The following is a 17,925-nucleotide window of genomic DNA, read 5'->3' as shown; positions in this document are numbered from 1 at the left end:
TGGTCTTTATTTATAAGAGTACATATAGTTTCCTTATGGTAAGCAGTTTCATTGATGGGCATATTTATGATCTAAATATCAACTAGAAAAACCAGGATTTAAAAAATAATTATTTTAAAAGAAACTTAAAATTAAAACACCTAATTAATCCTTCCTACCAAAATTGCCTGGAGGGAAAACAAACACTCCAAGGGGAAAACTGAAGCAAACAACCTAAATTATAATAATTTCTCTTTCTGGCTAGGCACAGTGGCTCAAGCCAGTAATCCCAGCATTTTGGGAGGCCAAGGCAGGCAGATCACTTGAGGTCAGGAGTCTGAGACCAGCCTGGCCAACAGGGTGAAACCCTGTCCGTACTAAAAATACAAAGGTTAGCCAGGCGTGGTGGTGCACGCCTGTAATCCCAGCTACTCGGGAGGTTGAGGCAGAGGTTGCAGTGAGCCGAGATTGCTCCACAGCACTCTAGCCTAGACAATAGAGCAAACTCTGTATCAAAAAATAAAAATAAAAAAGTAAATAATTTATCTTTCCTCCATAAGATAATTTTATTTGTATTTTCAAACAAAAGTAATATTAATCAATGTATCTTGATCAGGAATATATAAAGTAATCAATATATATAATAATATATATTGACTAGCAATAGACCCCACTTATTATCAGCTAATACTTCATGAATACTAAACTAGTTGAAAATAACTTGCAAATATTTTGTATAAATGAAATAAATGATACATAAATGTGTGTGTCACCCTTAAAACAGTATCAATAACAAGGCCCCACAGATTTCCAGTGAATTCATTTATAAGTCACTGCTTATTTTAAGCCCATGAGATAAATTCTGTGGAATTCACTTTTTGTAGTCAGATATAAACCCTCCAAATAAGTAAAATTTTAAAAATAATAAAAATGTAAAAAAGAAATAGCCCCTGTGGACATTTCTGTCCAAGAGTCTGAAAACTTCACATTATTCTCCTATTTGAACGTCCATCATAGAAATATAATTACCCCTTTGACACTTTCTTGACAATTTTGAAATTTAAAGAAAAGGAGGCAGTTAGGGGGAAATGACTTTAAAATGCAAATTAATACAGGAAAGAGCCTTACCTCTGTAACAAACAAGCTCTGTGCTTCCTCTTCCGCCTTCGCAGGCACTGTTGAGCATATGTATCGACCCTGTCGTCTCAGGATGGCCGTCTGGAAACAAAAACAGGAGGAAAAGCCTTGGGTAAGTGAAGGAGGCAGGTGCCAGCCTCAGAGTGCAGCTGTGTGCCCTGCAGCTGGGCCTGGCACCCACAGAGTCCCTCCAATTTCCCCCATCCAGTGCAGCTGCCTCCTTCAGTCACACACAACAGATTCCATTTGGCAACCTCAAGTTTCAAAGCCAGGCTGGGTCACAGCTCCTGCTTCTTTCTGGATCAGGGGCCCACAGATCCCTCCAGCCAGCCCTTCCTGCAGGATAGAGGCCCTTTTCGAAGTCCCTAACACCCCACCCCCAAGTGCTTGATCTAGTCCCATGACATAGCATCTTACTTGCCTTAACTGCTTTTATTGTGGTAAAATATACATAAATTTACCATTTTAAACATTTTGAAGTGTACAGTGGCATTAAGTACATTCATGCAATTGTGCAACCATCACCACCACCCATCTCTTGTCATTTACATCTGTTCTTGTTCACTGCCACATCCCCAGTGCCTAAGAGCATAGATAACTAGACACACAGAAGATCCTCAATCAGTAATTGCTAAACCAATCTATGAAATGGGAGGAAACCTCCCCTCCAAGGGACATTAGAACTGTTCTTGTTCATTAGGCTTAAATGCTTCTTTTAAATAAATGACATGGCAGGGGTAGCATCCTCAATAACTGGGCTTTAAGGTATCATTTTCTTTTCTTTAATTAATTAATAATAATAATTTTATTTTATTTTTTTTTTTTTGAGACAGAGGTCTGCACTCTTGTCGCCCAGTGGCTGGAGTGCAGTGGCGCAATCTCAGCTCACTGCAAAGCTCTGCCTCCTGGGTTCACGCCATTCTTCTGCCTCAGTCCCCCAATTGGCTGGGACTACAGGCACCCGCCACCACGCCCAGCTAACTTTTTGTATTTTTAGTAGAGACAGGGTTTCTCTTTGTTAACCAGGAGGATTTTGATCTCCTGACCTCATGATCTGCCTGCCTCAGCCTCCCAAAGTGCTGGGATTACAGGTGTGAGCCACTGCGCCTGACCTAATTTTTTAATTTTTTAATTTTTTTGAGACAGAGTCTCTGTCACCCAGGCTGGAATATAGTGGCATGATCTCGGCTCACTGCAACCTCTGCCTCCCAAGTTCAAGTGATTGTCATGCTTTAGCCTCCTGAGTAGCTGGGACTACAGGCAGGCGCCACCACACCCGACTAATTTTTGTATTTTTAGTACAGATGGGGTTTCACCATGTTGCCCGGGCTGGTCTCAAACTCCTGAACTCAAGCCATCCACTTGCCTCAGACTCCCAAAGCACTAGGATTACACGTGTGAGTCACCACATCCAGCCTTATTCTTTAAATAGAGATGGGGTCTCACCATGTTGCCCAGGCTGGTCTCAAACTCTTAGGCTCAAACAATCTCCCATCTCTACCTCCCAAAGTGCTGGGATTACAGGCATGAGCCACCATACCCGGCCTGGGCTTCAGGTTTCAGAAAGAAATATTCTAGTTTTTTTCTCCTATGGACTGTAACCCTTAGGTACCATTAATAGCTCATAGTCGGCCGGGCACAGTGGCTCACGCCTGTAATCCCAGCACTTTGGGAGGCTGAGGTAGGTGGATCACTTAAAGTCAGGAGTTCAAGACCAGCCTGGCCAACATGGTAAAACCCCGTCTCTACTAAAAATACAAAAATACTAGCCGAGTGTGATGGCGCATGCCTATAATCCCCCAGCTACTCGGGAGGCTGAGGCAGGAGAATCACTTGAACCTGGAAGACAGAGGTTGCAGTATGCGGAGATTGTGCCACTGCACTACAGCCTGGGCAACAGAGCAAGACTCCATCTCAAACACAAAAAAACAAACAAATGAGTCATTAAAGCAGCATACAAGCAAACCTTTTGCTAACAGAATCTATCCTGTTAGCTCTTCATGGCAAATGACTAAGTTGGGATCTCACAGCATTGGTCCTGGCAGTTTCCCTTCTTCCTTTGATTGGAGGTGGCTTTGGGTCAAACCTCTGCTCCCTCATCCCTCTAGCCTAGGTGGAGAACTTCAAGGCATGTGTTCTGTGTACAATTTAATTTTATTTCTTGCCTGTATTTTCTCTCTCTGTTGTGTCTGCTTCACCTATATTTATTCTTTTCTTGCACTGTGTCTATCTTTGAAACTCATCTTTTTTTTTTTTTTTGAGACGGAGTCTCGCTTTGTCGCCCAGGCTGGAGTGCAGTGGTGTGATCTTGGCTCACTGCAAGCTCCGCCTCCCGGGTTCACGCCATTCTCCTGCCTCAGCCTCCGAGTAGCTGGGACTACAGACGTGCACCACCACGCCCGGCTAATTTTTTGTATTTTTAGAAGAGACGGGGTTTCACCATGTTAGCCAGGATGGTCTCGAGCTCCTGACCTCGTGATCCGCCCACCTCGGCCTCCCAAAGTGCTGGGATTACAGGCGTGAGCCACCGCGCCCGGCTGAAAGTAATCTTAAAGCCTATTGTTAGAAAAAGGCTCTCCATTCTAAAGGAGTGGAAGAAATGAATTCTGTTCTTCACCAAAGTCCTTGGCAGGTAAATTATTTATTCCTTCAGGCTCCTAGGTCCTGGCTTCTTTGTAAGTATTACAAAAAATGGTGACCTTCATTACACATCTGTTCTTGTAAAATGCCACAGAGATGAGTGACTATAAGCATGGAAGAGAGGCACAATCTGTACAAAAAGCTACATAGCAATATCCTGTATATATATAGACTGTCACAACCATTATGAAGGAGGGGTGCTTTCAGTAAAGGGGGATTATTTATTTATAATCCCCTTTACTGTATACTTCAAAAATTATACATTCTATGTTCCCACTTACTGTGTCCTGATCTGATTTATCTGGGTCTTTCAAGATTTTTGAAACTAATTATCATATTTTAAAACATTCATGAAATAGCTCACATCAAGAAATAGGACTATTAGGGTCACTTCTAGGCCATTCTTCATCCTAACATTAAGAAGAAAAAATTTATGACAAAAATTTCCCAGTAGAATAACCAACTCTAGAAACTTTAATTATGGGATACTTTTCCAAACACGCCTCTAAGGTGAGAAAAATAATAGGAAATAGATCTTTTTAATTCTTGTATATCAAAGTCCCATTATGTTCTCACTTGGGGAAAAAAAAAAAAGTAACATTAAATTATTAGAGAGTCCTGAATTGTTTTTTTTCCTTCATGTATGTTCCACAGGAGCAGAGAAACCTGAGTTTTAACAGATAAGATATCATGATGCTTCTCATTTTTAAACGAGGTTTACACATTAACCATTACTCATCAATTCCTAATCTTGATTTTAACAAAGAATAGTTTTTTGACCAGAGAGAACCCTTTTTCTCCCCCAGAGACTTCATCCAGTTAAACTAAACTAGGTGTGCTTCTTTAGTGCATATGTAGTATAGAATAAGTGCCATTTTTTCGTGCATGTCTTGAACTATACACTATTCGATCTCTTTCAGAAAATCTCCAAAGATGGCTGCTATCCTTCCTCATCTACGCATAGTGCTCTGTACACCAAAAGGCACAGTCTGTCTCCCCTCTCCCTAAATCTGGGCTGGCTTTCACCAACAAAACGAGATAGAAGGAATGATTATCAGTTCTAAGCCTAGCCTTTGTTGGTGGTGGTGTTTTTTGAGACAATATCTCACTCAGTCACCCAGGATGGAGTACAGTGGGGCAATCACAGCTCAGTGCAGCCTCACCCTTCTGAGCTCAAGTGATCCTCCCACCTCAGCCTCCCAAGTAGCTGGGACCACAGGCATGAACCACCATGCCTGGCTAATTTTTACATTTTTTGTAGAAATGGGGGTCTCACCATTTTGTCCAGACTGGTCTTGAACTCCCGGGTTCAAGCAATCCTCCCACCTTGGCCTCCCAAAGTGCTGGGATTATAGGCATGAGCCACCGCACTGGGTCCAAACCTAGCCTTTAGAAAAACTGGGAGCTTCCACTACCTCCTTCTTGGAAGCCAGTCACCATATAAGAAGTTCTATCATCTTGAGACCACCATGGTAACAGGAAGTACAAGCTACCTATAAAGAGAGGATATATACAAGATGCCCCACCATCCCCTAGCTAGTCTCAGCCACCCCAGGCAAGATACCACAATGTGAGCAAGGAAATATCTTGGACATTCCAGTTCCTACAGTGTAAAATAGAAGAACCACCCAGCTGAGCCTTGACCAGATTTTAGAATTGCAAAAAATAATAAATTAATGTCTTAAGTTACTAGGCTTTGGGGTGGTTTGTTACTGAACAACAGAAAACCACAATAAGATTGTAAGACACTAGGAATACCTCCAAGATACAGTACCAAAGATTACTGCCATTTTCATGAAAATGGATTTCAAATACTAGCTATACTACAGAGTTAAGACAGAAGCACTGAGGAGATACACTATGCTGCAATCTCATTTCCACAGTCTCCCTTCTACTCAATGTCATGAAAGAGGTCAAGTAAGATACAGTAAGCGCCTGTTGGATCTTGAGAGTAGTTTGTAGTGTCTTATGAAAAACATTCTACTGATCATTTAAGGACTCAGCATAAATATTACTTTATCCATCCATCCATCCATCCATCTATCCACACCTTAATGGGTCCCTACCTTCTTCCAGACACTGAGCTAGCAGCTGCAGACATAAACTTTAATAAAATACAGTTGCTATTCTTTTAAAACTTACAGTCTGATGAAAGAGAATGATGAGGAAATAATTATTAGAGTATGATAAGTACAGAAGAGTATAAAGAAAGGAGCACAGAAGCACAGGATGATATGAGAGAAAAAATAGGGGAGTCTAAATTCAATAAGGTAGAGAAGAGGACATCAAGAAAAGGTACACTGAGGGAAAGCTAAAATTAGCTTAAGCTAAATTGTAAAGGATGAGCACAAGTTACATTCAGTACAAAACTAAAAGAAACATGGAGATAAACTTGCCCTTGGGAAGTTCAAAGCACAAAATTAAGATATAATGAATGAGATTAACTCTTTGCCAATAAATAAATAAATAAATCCATTAAGTCCTAGAACCAAAAAACNTCGGCCTCCCAAAGTGCTGGGATTACAGGCTTGAGCCACCGCGCCCGGCCCCAAAACTTAAGTCAAAGGAAAACTGCCTAGAATTCTCACTGATCTTGAATTAAACAACACTAAAATTCCACATCTGGGATAAGAACAGGCCAACAGAAAGAACCAGGCTTCCATGGCTACAGGAATTCTGTCAGTGTCTCTATCACTATTTAAGAGAAAGGTTGGAGCTGGGCGCGGTGGCTCACACCTGCAATCCCAGCACTTTGTGGGGGCCAAGGCAGGCAGATCACTTGAGATCAGGAGTTCGAGACCAGCCTAGCCAACATGGTGAAACCCCACCTCTACCAAAAAATCAGGCAGCGTGATGGCGCACACCTGTAGTCTCAGCTACTTCGGAGGCTGAGGCACGAGAATCACTTGAACTCAGGAGGTGGAGGTCACAGTGAGCCAAGACCATGCCACTGCACTCCAGACTGGGTGACAGAATGAGAGCCGGTCTCAAAAAAAAATAATAATAATAATAAAAGAAAGGCTGGAACCTACTAGGCTGGACCCATGGGGGAGGGGAGGACTACCAGGCTTGGCACCAATGGGGCCGTCAATGTTTGATACCATCAGCTGCTAAGGTCTTCTAATTCATTGTCCTTGCTCTGAGTACAGTCTCACCGAGCCACTTATTTATAATATGCTTCCCATTTAGACTTTCCTACTGGGAGAAAATACACAGCCAATATAATATTCTGATCTGCTTGTGAATTCTAGTTCTCAATGCATATTAATAAAATGACATTCTGGTTTGTGCTCTTGTGGGGTTGCCTGCAAAAGCCAGTTCCCCTGAGCCTGAAACATTCTGGGTGACCAAATTCCATCTTTGGACTTGCAAACCTGAGGTCTGATCCTGTACCATGGTGACCTTATAAACCACTCCGAAACCTGTCTGAACAGTTAGTCAACCCTAACTCCATTATCTAAACCTCTCCTGTACCCACATGCCCTTCTTTACCCCATCAGATTGCAAATTCCTTTGAGAACAGGAGATAACGTCTTCCTATTTCTAGCTATGTGCTAAATACTCAATAAATGTTTCAAGAATGAGTAAATACACTTTGGGAGGCCGAGGTGGGAGGATCACTTGAGACCAGGAGTTGAAGACTAACCTGGGCAACATCACGAGACCTTGTCTCTACTAAGAATAAAAAAATTACCCAGGCATGGTGTCATGCACCTGGAGTCCCAGCTACACAGGAGGCTGCAATGGGAGGATCTCTTGAGACCAAAAGTTCGAGGCTGCAGTGAGCTGTGACCAGGCCACTGCACTACAGCCTGGGTGATGGAGCGAGACCCTGTCTCAACCAAGAAAAGAAAGAAAGAAAAAAAAAAAAATGAATAAAACAGTCAATGGAGACAGAACTAGGAATCTACGAATAACAACCATTACTTGCATATAAGTTTTCTTCCCCTATTATTACAAAAAGTTATCTGGTCCATTATAGAAACTAACAAGGGAAGACTATAGCATGAGTGAATGCTCTGTTTTAATTTCTCCACAGATTTTATGTATTAAAAGTCATATTCAGATAATCATCTATTTTATGCCAAACTGATTCACATTAAATTTCTATAGTTTTATTTATTTGGCTTATAGACAAGTCCAAGTCAATACTAAGAGATTTATACTCCAAAAGCACTAAAGTCCCTCTCAACAATAAGCCAAGTTTTCTTTTTCATAGCTGTGGTATTCTTTTCTACTTTTCTATCAGTTAAAAACATATTTCTGCTAAAAGATGGGTTTATATCCTTTATATCCACTTTATATAAATCAACATCAAGGTGGGCATTCAAAGCATATCAGTTCTATTTCTATGTTTGGAAACAAACCATTTCTATTCTGCTAAGAAATCTGTACATTTGACACCATAATTAGTGTAATATGTGTCTGAAAATTAAACCTAAACATTGCTAGCATCTCAGATAACTATTGGGATAGAAATCTCACGGCATAAACATAATTTCAAAATAAAAGCCCTTTACCAAGGTATGCACCTGCAAGAAAGAAAAGGAAAAAGAAAAAAGAAAAAAAGAAAGGCAGATAGATAGATGATCAACAGATAGAAAGATAGATGGATAAAAGCCCTTTCCTAGCTATTATAATAGAAGGCAAATTATTTTCAGTCAGTATCATTACTTAGGTTAAACATGTAGCCTTTGGCACTAAGAAATTCTTAGTTACCTTCAGCAAATATGGACAGGAGTCTTACAGGAAGTTCCACAAAATCACAGGCATAATTAAAAAGGAAGAAAAAGGGGTGACATCCTTTCCCAAAGGGCTTATATGAGGATGCACAGACACCTGAGAGCCCCAGTCTCAATATTTATGGGACAGTTTGTTTTCTTTTCTTTTCTTTTTTTTTTTAACAGAATGAGCTTAGAAAAGCACAGAGTGCTCCCAGAATAAAAAGAGTGAAATTTACAACTTCTCCAGTCAGTGGAGACAATTTCGCAAATAGATCCTTTTTACTTAAAAAAAAAAAAAAAAAAACCAGGCGTGGTGGCTCAAGCTGTGAATCCCAGCACTTGGGAGGACCGAGACAGGAGGAGTCACAAGGTCAGGAGACGGGGCCCATCCTGGGCTAACACGGGAAACCCCATCTCTACAAAAAACAGAAAAAAGAAACCTAGCCCGGGCAGGTGACAGGCACCTGTAGTCCCAGCCTACTCAGGAGGCGAGGCAAGGAGAAGGGCGTAAACCCGGGGGGAGCGGAGCTTGCATGAGGCTGAGATCCGGTCACGCACTCCAGCCTGGCGACAGGAGCGAGACTCCGTCTCAAAAAAAAATTTTTTTTAAATTTTTCTCTTATTGAATGAATCCCTCAAAACACGGTTACGTGAGTTTTCGAGCCACTGTGTGAAGCCACTTATCCCTGGGCACAAGGCAGGCCCACCTAAAAGGGAGCGAGTGGGAAGGAACCTGTTTCCTCACCTGGGTCCGACCCCTGGGCCTACTGCTTTCTGCTCTGCATTCACTCACTGCTGCTCTGCAGCTAAATGTGGAATCCCTCTCTCCTAACACTTCCCTGACCAACCTGGCCGAGGCTCTGTCGGCCTCCATCGGTGGCAGCCAACACGGTACCCTGGCCCCACTAACTGGAGATTCTTTTTTTTTTTTTTTTTTTTTTTTTTTTTTGAGACAGAGTCTCGCTCTGCGCCCAGGCGGAAGTGCAGTGCGGATCTCAGCTCACGCAAGCTCCACCTCCCGGGTTTCCCGCTATCTCGCTGCTCAGCTCCCAAGTAGCTGACTACAGCAGCCCCGCCACCTCGCCCGGCTAGTTTTTTGTATTTTTAGTAGAGACGGGGTTTCACCATGTAGCCAAGGATGGTCCTCTGTCTCCTGACTCCCCCCGTGACCGCCCGTCTCGGCCTCCCAAGTGCTGGGATTATAGGCTTGAGCCACCGCGCCCGGCCGAAGCTGGAGATTCTGAAGCTCATGTTTCAAACCACAAGAAATGTGAAGCGAATCATTTCAGTCAACTTCCGATGTTAGAATTTGAGAAATGATATTGGAAAGCGATTTGAGTTGAGAGCCAGGAAACCTGAGTCCTTACCCCAGCCCTGCCTCTAATTAGCTGTGCAGTCTTGGGGGATATTTGAACTTTCCACATCCACAGAACACTCTTCTAGGATCTCTAGGTTTCCTTTGTGGTTTAAAAATCCCACAGTTCTATGAATATGGAATTCTAAGTCTGTTCCTCTCAAATGGTTTATCTGAGTGCTGGAAATTGCTTTGTAAGAAACTAAAACATAAAAGGCATCCAGAAAAAAGAAAAAAGATGAATACCATATTTGCTTTGAATCACAGTTGCATTACCTTAATTATTTTCTTTATGGAAAGAATTGTGGGGTAAAAGGAGGGAAGATTCACTACGTAGATTTAAATAAATATAAGAGTGAGTATTAACAAAGATTTATCTTATTTTTCTAACTTTCTCAACTCATGGCACTGGATTTTTTATTAATTACTTTACAATGGGCTTAAACTATAACAAAATAGCCCTCTTAATTCCTGGTGGGAAGTATGCAAATCCATGGGATATTTAAAACACCATATTTTATAAAATTTTAATTAAAAGTCCAACAATAGGCCCACCCTTGCCCTGGGACCATATGAACAATGAGCTAAAGACAATCTCCCAGAGAAGCGGGTGGGCTGTAACCTGAGCCAGCTGCTGGAACCCGTGACAGAGTGTCTCCACAGCTCTGCTGTTCAAAGGAGCAGAGAGCTGAGAGTTTCCTTCCTCAACAGAGAAACAAATATCAGGGACAGTCCAAAAGGGGAGCACAGGCTCTGAGGCAGGAAGAGATGGGGAGTACCCAGCAGCCTCCCAGGTAGTTCTCGAGAGCCAGCCTGAAGAAAGGGGAGACCACCGCACTCCAACTGAGACACTGAGTCAGGAGAGGGGAAGATGCTTCTCTTTAGGAGTAAACTGTCAGTGAGAGCAGGACTGCAAACCTAGGGAGCTGGAGGGGCATTTCAGGGTACCTGGGGTCCTGCCTCTAAGATGGTCTATTCTCTGAGGACTGAGGATGACCTAAAATCCGAGAGAAGGAAGCCCGGGGTCCACAGTGACCACCTGTTAGAGAAGCCCAGCAGGCCTCAGACCCATCAATTCCAGTCTACCCTTAGGCTTAACTGTGGAGCCATCAACCCTCTCTCCTCTTTGTAATCTCATGTAAAGCATCCATGCTTGTGCTTATTTTTGTGCTTGTTTTCATTTACTTAGAACTATCCCTTCAAACACCTGAGGACTTTATGCATTTGTCAGAGAAACAGTACTTGAATCTGCTGAAGGAAGGGCAGCTCTTAGGGTGGGCCTGGGGCAGGGCTAGGGCTCAGGAGATGGGGGGACCTGGATGCAGCCAAAAAGCAAAGCCCAGGAGGTCCAAGCATGACTGAGCTCTTCAGGAGCATTCCCTGGGCCTGGCCTATCTCCCTTACCGAGTTAACCCTAGGTTCAATTTTTATTGTTCTCAGCTGGGCCAAATGGAGAGCCTCCACGTCCATGTTCTAAAGTTATCTCTGATTGCAAGCCACTCCCTCTTAGATGGCTCCCAAGAGCTCCTTCCTTTTGTCTCTAGGCCTCAGCCAAACTGCATGGTGCCTCACGTCTCTGCAGAATTATGTCCCTTTGGTATCTGCTGGAAACCCCACATGGTTGCACTGGTCTGCACATTTAATATTTTGTAGCAAGTGCAGTATCAAACATTACTATCCAACAACTCTGCGAACATCGCTGAAACTTGCTGAGCGCAGAGGTGATGAAACCTTTCCAAGCATCTGGCAGATGCATTTGTTTCAGAGCACATGACTTGCTTTTTGAGGGGATTCAGTACCAAGCTAGACTGGAAACTCAAATTTACCCAGGGCGCTCCCACATTTTACCTCACAGTTCATGTCTTGGCAGTTAACCCACGATGTTCTATTAACGTCAGACAAATCCCATTTTCAGGGAACCGTTGCCTAAAGAGCCTCCATGTTTAATTCGCTAATAATTAAGAAAATGACCAAGCATAGGACAGAGAGGCTGAAGAAGGAATTCCATTCAGGTTTCTGGAAGGGATTTAATGAAAGCCAATTCCCAAGGAACACATTTAAAACATTACAAGGGCTGCGTTTTTTTTTTGTTGTTGTTGCTTTTTAAGACATAGGGTCTTGCTCTGTTGCCCAGGCTGCAGTGCAGAGGTGTGATCATGGCTCACTGCAGCCTTGACCTCCTAGGCTCAAGCAGTTGTCCCACCTTGGCCCCCTAAAGTGCTAGGATTACAGGCGTGACTCACCGCAAGGGCTGGGCTGAGTCTTGATACGAGCAGAGAATTATACATTTCTCATGGACTATTTGAGCCTAAGCTCTCCTAACACAGATTCTATAATCCATCTTTTTGGTGGTCTTGAGGTGGGGGACCTTCTCTGCTTCTCTAACTGCTCCTCTTCACGGGTACCTGCATGGTCCCCCATTTCTTTCTCTGGTCCTTCAACAGAGCCACCCTTCACTCTGCCTGATATCAAAGTACAGAGTACAAAGTACAAAAATGCACAAACCACAGTGCAGCACCCTAACCAGTAGGCCCATCTTCCCTCTATCGTCTCTCTTATCTATTCTCTGCACAGCTGCCATTTGTCTTTCTAAATCTCTCATCTGACAGCATCATGCCTCAGCTGAAATTCTTTCAATGACGCCTCATTGCCACCAGAATAAAATCCAAACTCCTCAGCATGACCTAAGACCTTTTGTGACCAACCGTACTATTTTGCTGGATTCTTCTGCCCTTCTCCAACCATCCAGCAACATGGACTATTTCTGATTCCCTAGTGCACCAGGCCCCTTTGACTGGCACCAAGTTGCTCAGACGGGTCTCAGGCACACATACCATTCTGCTGAGATTACTCAAAGATACTTCTGTGTCTCCTGCCAGACTTGAGAATCTAACCATGTTATTCATCTTTAATTCTCCAATACCCAGCAGAACACCTGACACAAGATGAATGTTGCTGAGTAAATGTGAAGTTGGGACTTTAAAAGAGGGACTGCACAATTTAGTTGTGAGATCACATGAGGTTCCAAATGAAACAGCGTCTCAGCAACACGTGAGACTTCAGATAGTTCCTTTCATCAAATAATGTACTGCTTCCTAAAAAGTCAAATTTCAGTAGATCTTTGAGGGTCATACGAATTTCATTCTGCTACCTTCTCAAATCCCTCAAATGGAAGAGCACACACAATTGTTTATTAAAATGCAGTAAACTAAGTAACATAAATGTTCAGAAGCCTTAATAACTAGTTATCAATTAAGTGCATTTTTGTAAAGAATCATATATTTTTTTGGTCTTACAAAGCAGCAATTTTAAAATCACTTCCTAAGTACTACTGCACAGCTGAGGACAGGAGAGTTACCCAGAAAACCAGGAGTAGACTTGTGGTCATTCGGGGCCCAAGTGGCATGTCTGGCTTCCCGTTTAGTCAGGGATTCAGCCCGCTGAACAGCTAAAGTTGAGGGTGGCAACTAAAAACAGCCACCCTCAAAAATAAAATGACATTCCCTAGAGGAGAGAATAGAGGTTGTAATAAGCTCCCTAGTGACCCAGCGTCTCCCCACCAATGGAAGGGCAGCAGCAAGGGCATGCAGAGGTCTCCTGGATGGTGGTATCTCTTTGGATTCTCAAACATCTGTGAGGACCAAATTTTAGGGGAAATGTCATCACTGAATTACAGATTAAGAAAAGTGAGTTTTAGGAAGGTTTATAACTTATGAAAGGATCAGAGTAATAAAAGACAGACCTGAGTGAAAACCTCTGTGGACATATGACTACATCCTGGGTCCCGTCACTACCTCTAGTGTCTAGAGCACCTACCAACTCTTTCATGCGCATTCCACTCAACCTTGAGGTAGATGTAAGTAAGGGTACTTTCTTTTGTTTTCCAGTTGTCTGTATGTGTCTCTGGTTGTCTTTCTTTTTTTTTTTGAGACAGTCTCGCTCTGTCACCCAGGCTGGAGTGCAGTGGTACGATCTCAGCTCACTGCAAGCTCTGCCTACCAGGCTCACACCATTCTCCTGCCTCAGCCTCCTGAGTAGCTGGGACTACAGGTGCCCGCCACCACGCCCAGCTAACTTTCTGTATTTTTAGTAGAGACGGGGTTTCATCGTGTTAGCCAGGATGGTCTCGATCTCCTGACCTAGTGATCCACCTGCCTCGGCCTCCCAAAGTGCTGGGATTATAGGCGTGAGCCACCGCGCCCAGCCAGTTGTCTTTCTTTAGAATTCTATTTTTGTTGCTAAAAGGACCATAATTTTGTGTGGATATCTAGCACAGCGGATATGCTTCAAGTTAAAACATGTCCATCACAGTTATGTGTTGCATAACTCTGGAGATACATTCTGAGAAATGCATCATTAGGTGACTTCGTCCTTGTGCAGACGTGATAAAGTGTACTCACAAACCTAGATGGTATAGCCTACCACGCACCTAGGCTACAGGGTGTAGCCTATTACTCCTAGGCCACAAACCTGTACAGCATGGGACTGTGCTGACTACTGCAGGGAGACGTAACACAATGGAAGTATGTGTGTACCTAAACATATCTAAACACAGAAAAGGTATGGTAAAATACAGCATTATAATTTGATGGGACCAGCATTGTTGGCTGAAAAGTCATTATGCAGTGCATGACTGTATTTACACATTGCGATACACCAATGAACTTTCCTTCAGGACTTGTCTTAGGAAGACATACTCCCTAATGTGCCACCCATCATCCCTATGTAAGTCTTCACTTATGCACTGAGTATAATTTCACTCAAATTCCTCCGAGCTGACCAGCGCCACGCTGCTCCTATCAGAGCAGCATTTCAGCTCCTGGGCTGTCATCCAGAGTCTTACTTCAAACACAGTGGAGAATCAGTTTTGTAGATATAATGCTAAGCAGATGGGGAAGGCACTCTGACTCTAGGACTTCTGACATCAGGGGACTTTGATGAACTTACTGAATCTGTCCTCTTTGGATCTCGTGCACACACTCGAGAGTGTTGCTCAAACCCATGTGGGACACACTCAGTATTATCTAGGTTCTTTCAGGCAACCCTGGTAGAAAAAGGCAGAGATACAGACATAGCAGGACTCGTTTTTGTTTTAGAAACCATAGAGATTTTGTGGCTGATAATATGTTAAATGACATATAGGAATTCTGAGGCCAAAACCTGGAGTTCCATTTCCTTTAAAGACTCATGGTTTGTGTGTGTTTGTTTTTGCATGCAAACATACTGTGGCTCCTTTTCTTCTGCTCCCATGATTTGCCACCTTTAAATACTGGTGCCAAGTTCTCATATCCATCCATTTGTGTAATACCCATTAAGTGCCTACTATGGATAAAATACTGTTGTAGGAATGTTGGCAAATGTAAACATGAATTTTCAAAAAACTATGGTTTACAATTTTAAAAAATAATTATGGCTTTCTATTCTCATGGAGGCTTTATTTTCTATTTAGGGGAAAAATAAGCAGTTTCATAGTTACAAATAATCATAATAAAGAGGGATAGCGATGAATGCTGGAGGCACAGTATATACGTCATACATTTCCATCTGATTAGGCTACCCCGACGGAAGATATCATCCTTAGTTCAAATCTTCCTCTATCCATGCCTGTTGATCTTCTTTAATATCCTAAGACATATACACTAATCACATAGATAAAATTGTCCTTCTATCCCTCATTGGTTTACAAATATGGTCTGCATTTATCCAGTTCCACCAACTGTAGAATTTCACCATTCTCTCTGACATATTTAAAATGTCAGCTAAATGTTATTTTAAAAAGAAAAGAAGAATGTGACCTCTCATGGGGAACACAAATATATAATGATGGACTAAAGGGTTCATCAATATCCTTCATTCAGATAAGAGAATAACATCTTACATTCACTTGATGTACACAGGTGGTATTTCATACGTGTGTGCTTTCATCTAGTTACATATGTAGTTAATGTCAACCCCCTACTTGATCCTAGGTTTTCCTGACCACAACATGGAGCAAAAATCATGTCACAGTGTCCACTATATGGAGAAAAAGAAAAGTTACTACCCTAAGCAGGCTGAGGAAAAAAAATAAAGAAAATGATGAAATACTTTGTAAACATAAAAATCAACACACTGATCTTGTACCCTAATTGTTTCAGCAGGAGGCATCACGGTTCCGCTGAGTTCTCTGGCTCCTGAGGGCACCGCTACACTGTGTTCCATGTGTGTGCCCTGCTCCCACATAACATGTTCAATCACGTCCCCTACGGTCCTATGCCAGGGCACATGGGGACACAGCCGCCCACACACCCTCCCCTGCCTGTAACAGTGCATGGGGCTGCAGAGGAATACCTTTGGAGCGGTGAGGAAGACAGGAGAACCCTGTGAGGTGCCCATCAGCTGAACCTCACTTAAGGATGGCGGGGTCATGGCCAGATCATCCTCCTAGCCTATCAGGCCTCCACCTTCATTTAGAAAGACTGGCACAAATACAAAGTTAATTATGCTTTCCCAATATGTTTCTGTGGTTGCTGATTCGGACTCAGGCATAGAAGTTGTTTTTCAGAAGCAATTTTCATCCTTAACACTTCCTTCAGTTTAGGAAAATAACACTGAATTTGCACAGTCGAATGCTGATATTCTTGAAGTTTGGTGAGTTAAGCAAGATGGTTTTAAACAAATTAAAGAACAAATGAATCAGTCAAGGAAACAAAGATTCTAAATGTTCGTAAATCATTTCCTTTTCCTACAATGTTTCTAATGAGAAAGCTTGTAACATACATCTTCCAGGGACCTGGGAATCCAGCTCAAGCTTAAATGCTCAAAATAGCCACTTGAAGAGTGCTACCCTTAACTTCTTACTTCAATTAGATTTCATATCTGATTGACGTTTAGTAGGCCTGGTAGTTGGGCTGAATGTACATCTACGATTTTCTGGATTTCTTCCAAATGATTTAATGCTTTGTTACATGCTGATTCTCTTCACCCAAGAGCTGTCTAAAGTCTCAGCCATGGTCCATGTCGTCACCACACCTTCCTCCCGTGAGCTCTCAGACACTGACACGTCCCTTTCCTGAGTGTGCCCTGGTACCCCTCCAACTACCCCACACCAAGTATTTTTGCTCCTTCATCCTCTGGGCCCTCTAGTATCTTCTTTTCCCAGTCCAGGGTCCACCTCCAAAGACTCTCCAGCCTCGACTCCCTGGGAGGTCATTTTAGGACCTTGGGTCACTCACTCTCACCCACATCCTGCCACCATCATGGCCATCCATCCTTTCTCTTCTCTATTCCCAGGTGACTGACGTTTCCAACAAGGCTAATGGTTTTCACTGAAATCTTAAGTGGAAAGACCCCCCTCTTGGTTGATAATTCATTTGTTTAATTCTATAAATATTTATTGAATATCTACCACTTGTTCCACATGCTTAAAAACTAAGATCCCTGCCTCCTGGAGTTTATGTAAGAAGCAAGAACATATACCAGTGTGAGAAGCTCATAAGAGACAGGGAGAGAAAAAAGAAATCAGAGCAAGGTAGAGAGGACCAGCAAGGCCAAAGGGGGGTGGAGGTGTAGCAGTCAGCAACAGCCTCACTGCAAAGGTCAGATTTGGAAAAAGGTTTGCAGGGGGCAAGAGATAGCCAGGTAAAGAATTTGCAGGGAGAGGATAGGTCCCAAGCCAGAAGCCTGCCTCGGGAGGGAGACAGGAGCCCAAGGAGGCCAGTGTGGCTACAGACAGACAGCGGGTGGTGGGAGAGGCGAGCTGGGACAAGGCCTGGGAGTAAATGGGAAACAAGGTCACAGGGACCCTTGGGTCACTGTAAGGCCTTTGCTGGGGGATTCTGAACACAGGAATGATATCCTCTGACTCACTTTTTTTTTTTTTTTTTTTTTTTTTTTTTGAGACGGAGTCTCACTCTGTCGCCCAGGCTGGAGTGCAGTGGCCAGATCTCAGCTCACTGCAAGCTCCACCTCCCGGGTTTACGCCATTCTCCTGCCTCAGCCTCCCGAGTAGCCGGGACTACAGGCACCGGCCATCTCGCCCTGCTAGTTTTTTGTATTTTTTAGTAGAGACGGGGTTTCACCGTGTTAGCCAGGATGGTCTCGATCTCCTGA

The 17,925-nt window shown here is 43.1% G+C and overlaps 1 protein-coding gene across 11 annotated transcripts in view; it reads right to left on the bottom strand.

Annotated features, from left to right (window-relative positions):
* Nucleotides 1–17,925, bottom strand: part of DOCK9 (dedicator of cytokinesis 9) — a 311,173-nt gene that overhangs the window by 143,331 nt on the left and 149,917 nt on the right. For all 11 annotated transcript variants that reach the window (XM_017862044.1, XM_017861984.1, XM_017861993.1 and 8 more), the window contains exon 3: nt 1,108–1,197. In XM_017862044.1, the coding sequence (XP_017717533.1) occupies nt 1,108–1,197 (90 nt within the window). The remainder of the gene's footprint in view (nt 1–1,107; nt 1,198–17,925) is intronic.

The sequence above is a fragment of the Rhinopithecus bieti genome, unplaced genomic scaffold, assembly GCF_001698545.2.
Source record: "Rhinopithecus bieti isolate Rb0 unplaced genomic scaffold, ASM169854v2 scaffold_2254, whole genome shotgun sequence".
NCBI lineage: Eukaryota > Metazoa > Chordata > Mammalia > Primates > Cercopithecidae > Rhinopithecus > Rhinopithecus bieti.
Note: the sequence above shows the minus strand (reverse complement) of the source record. Positions and strands in the feature narration are given on the sequence as shown.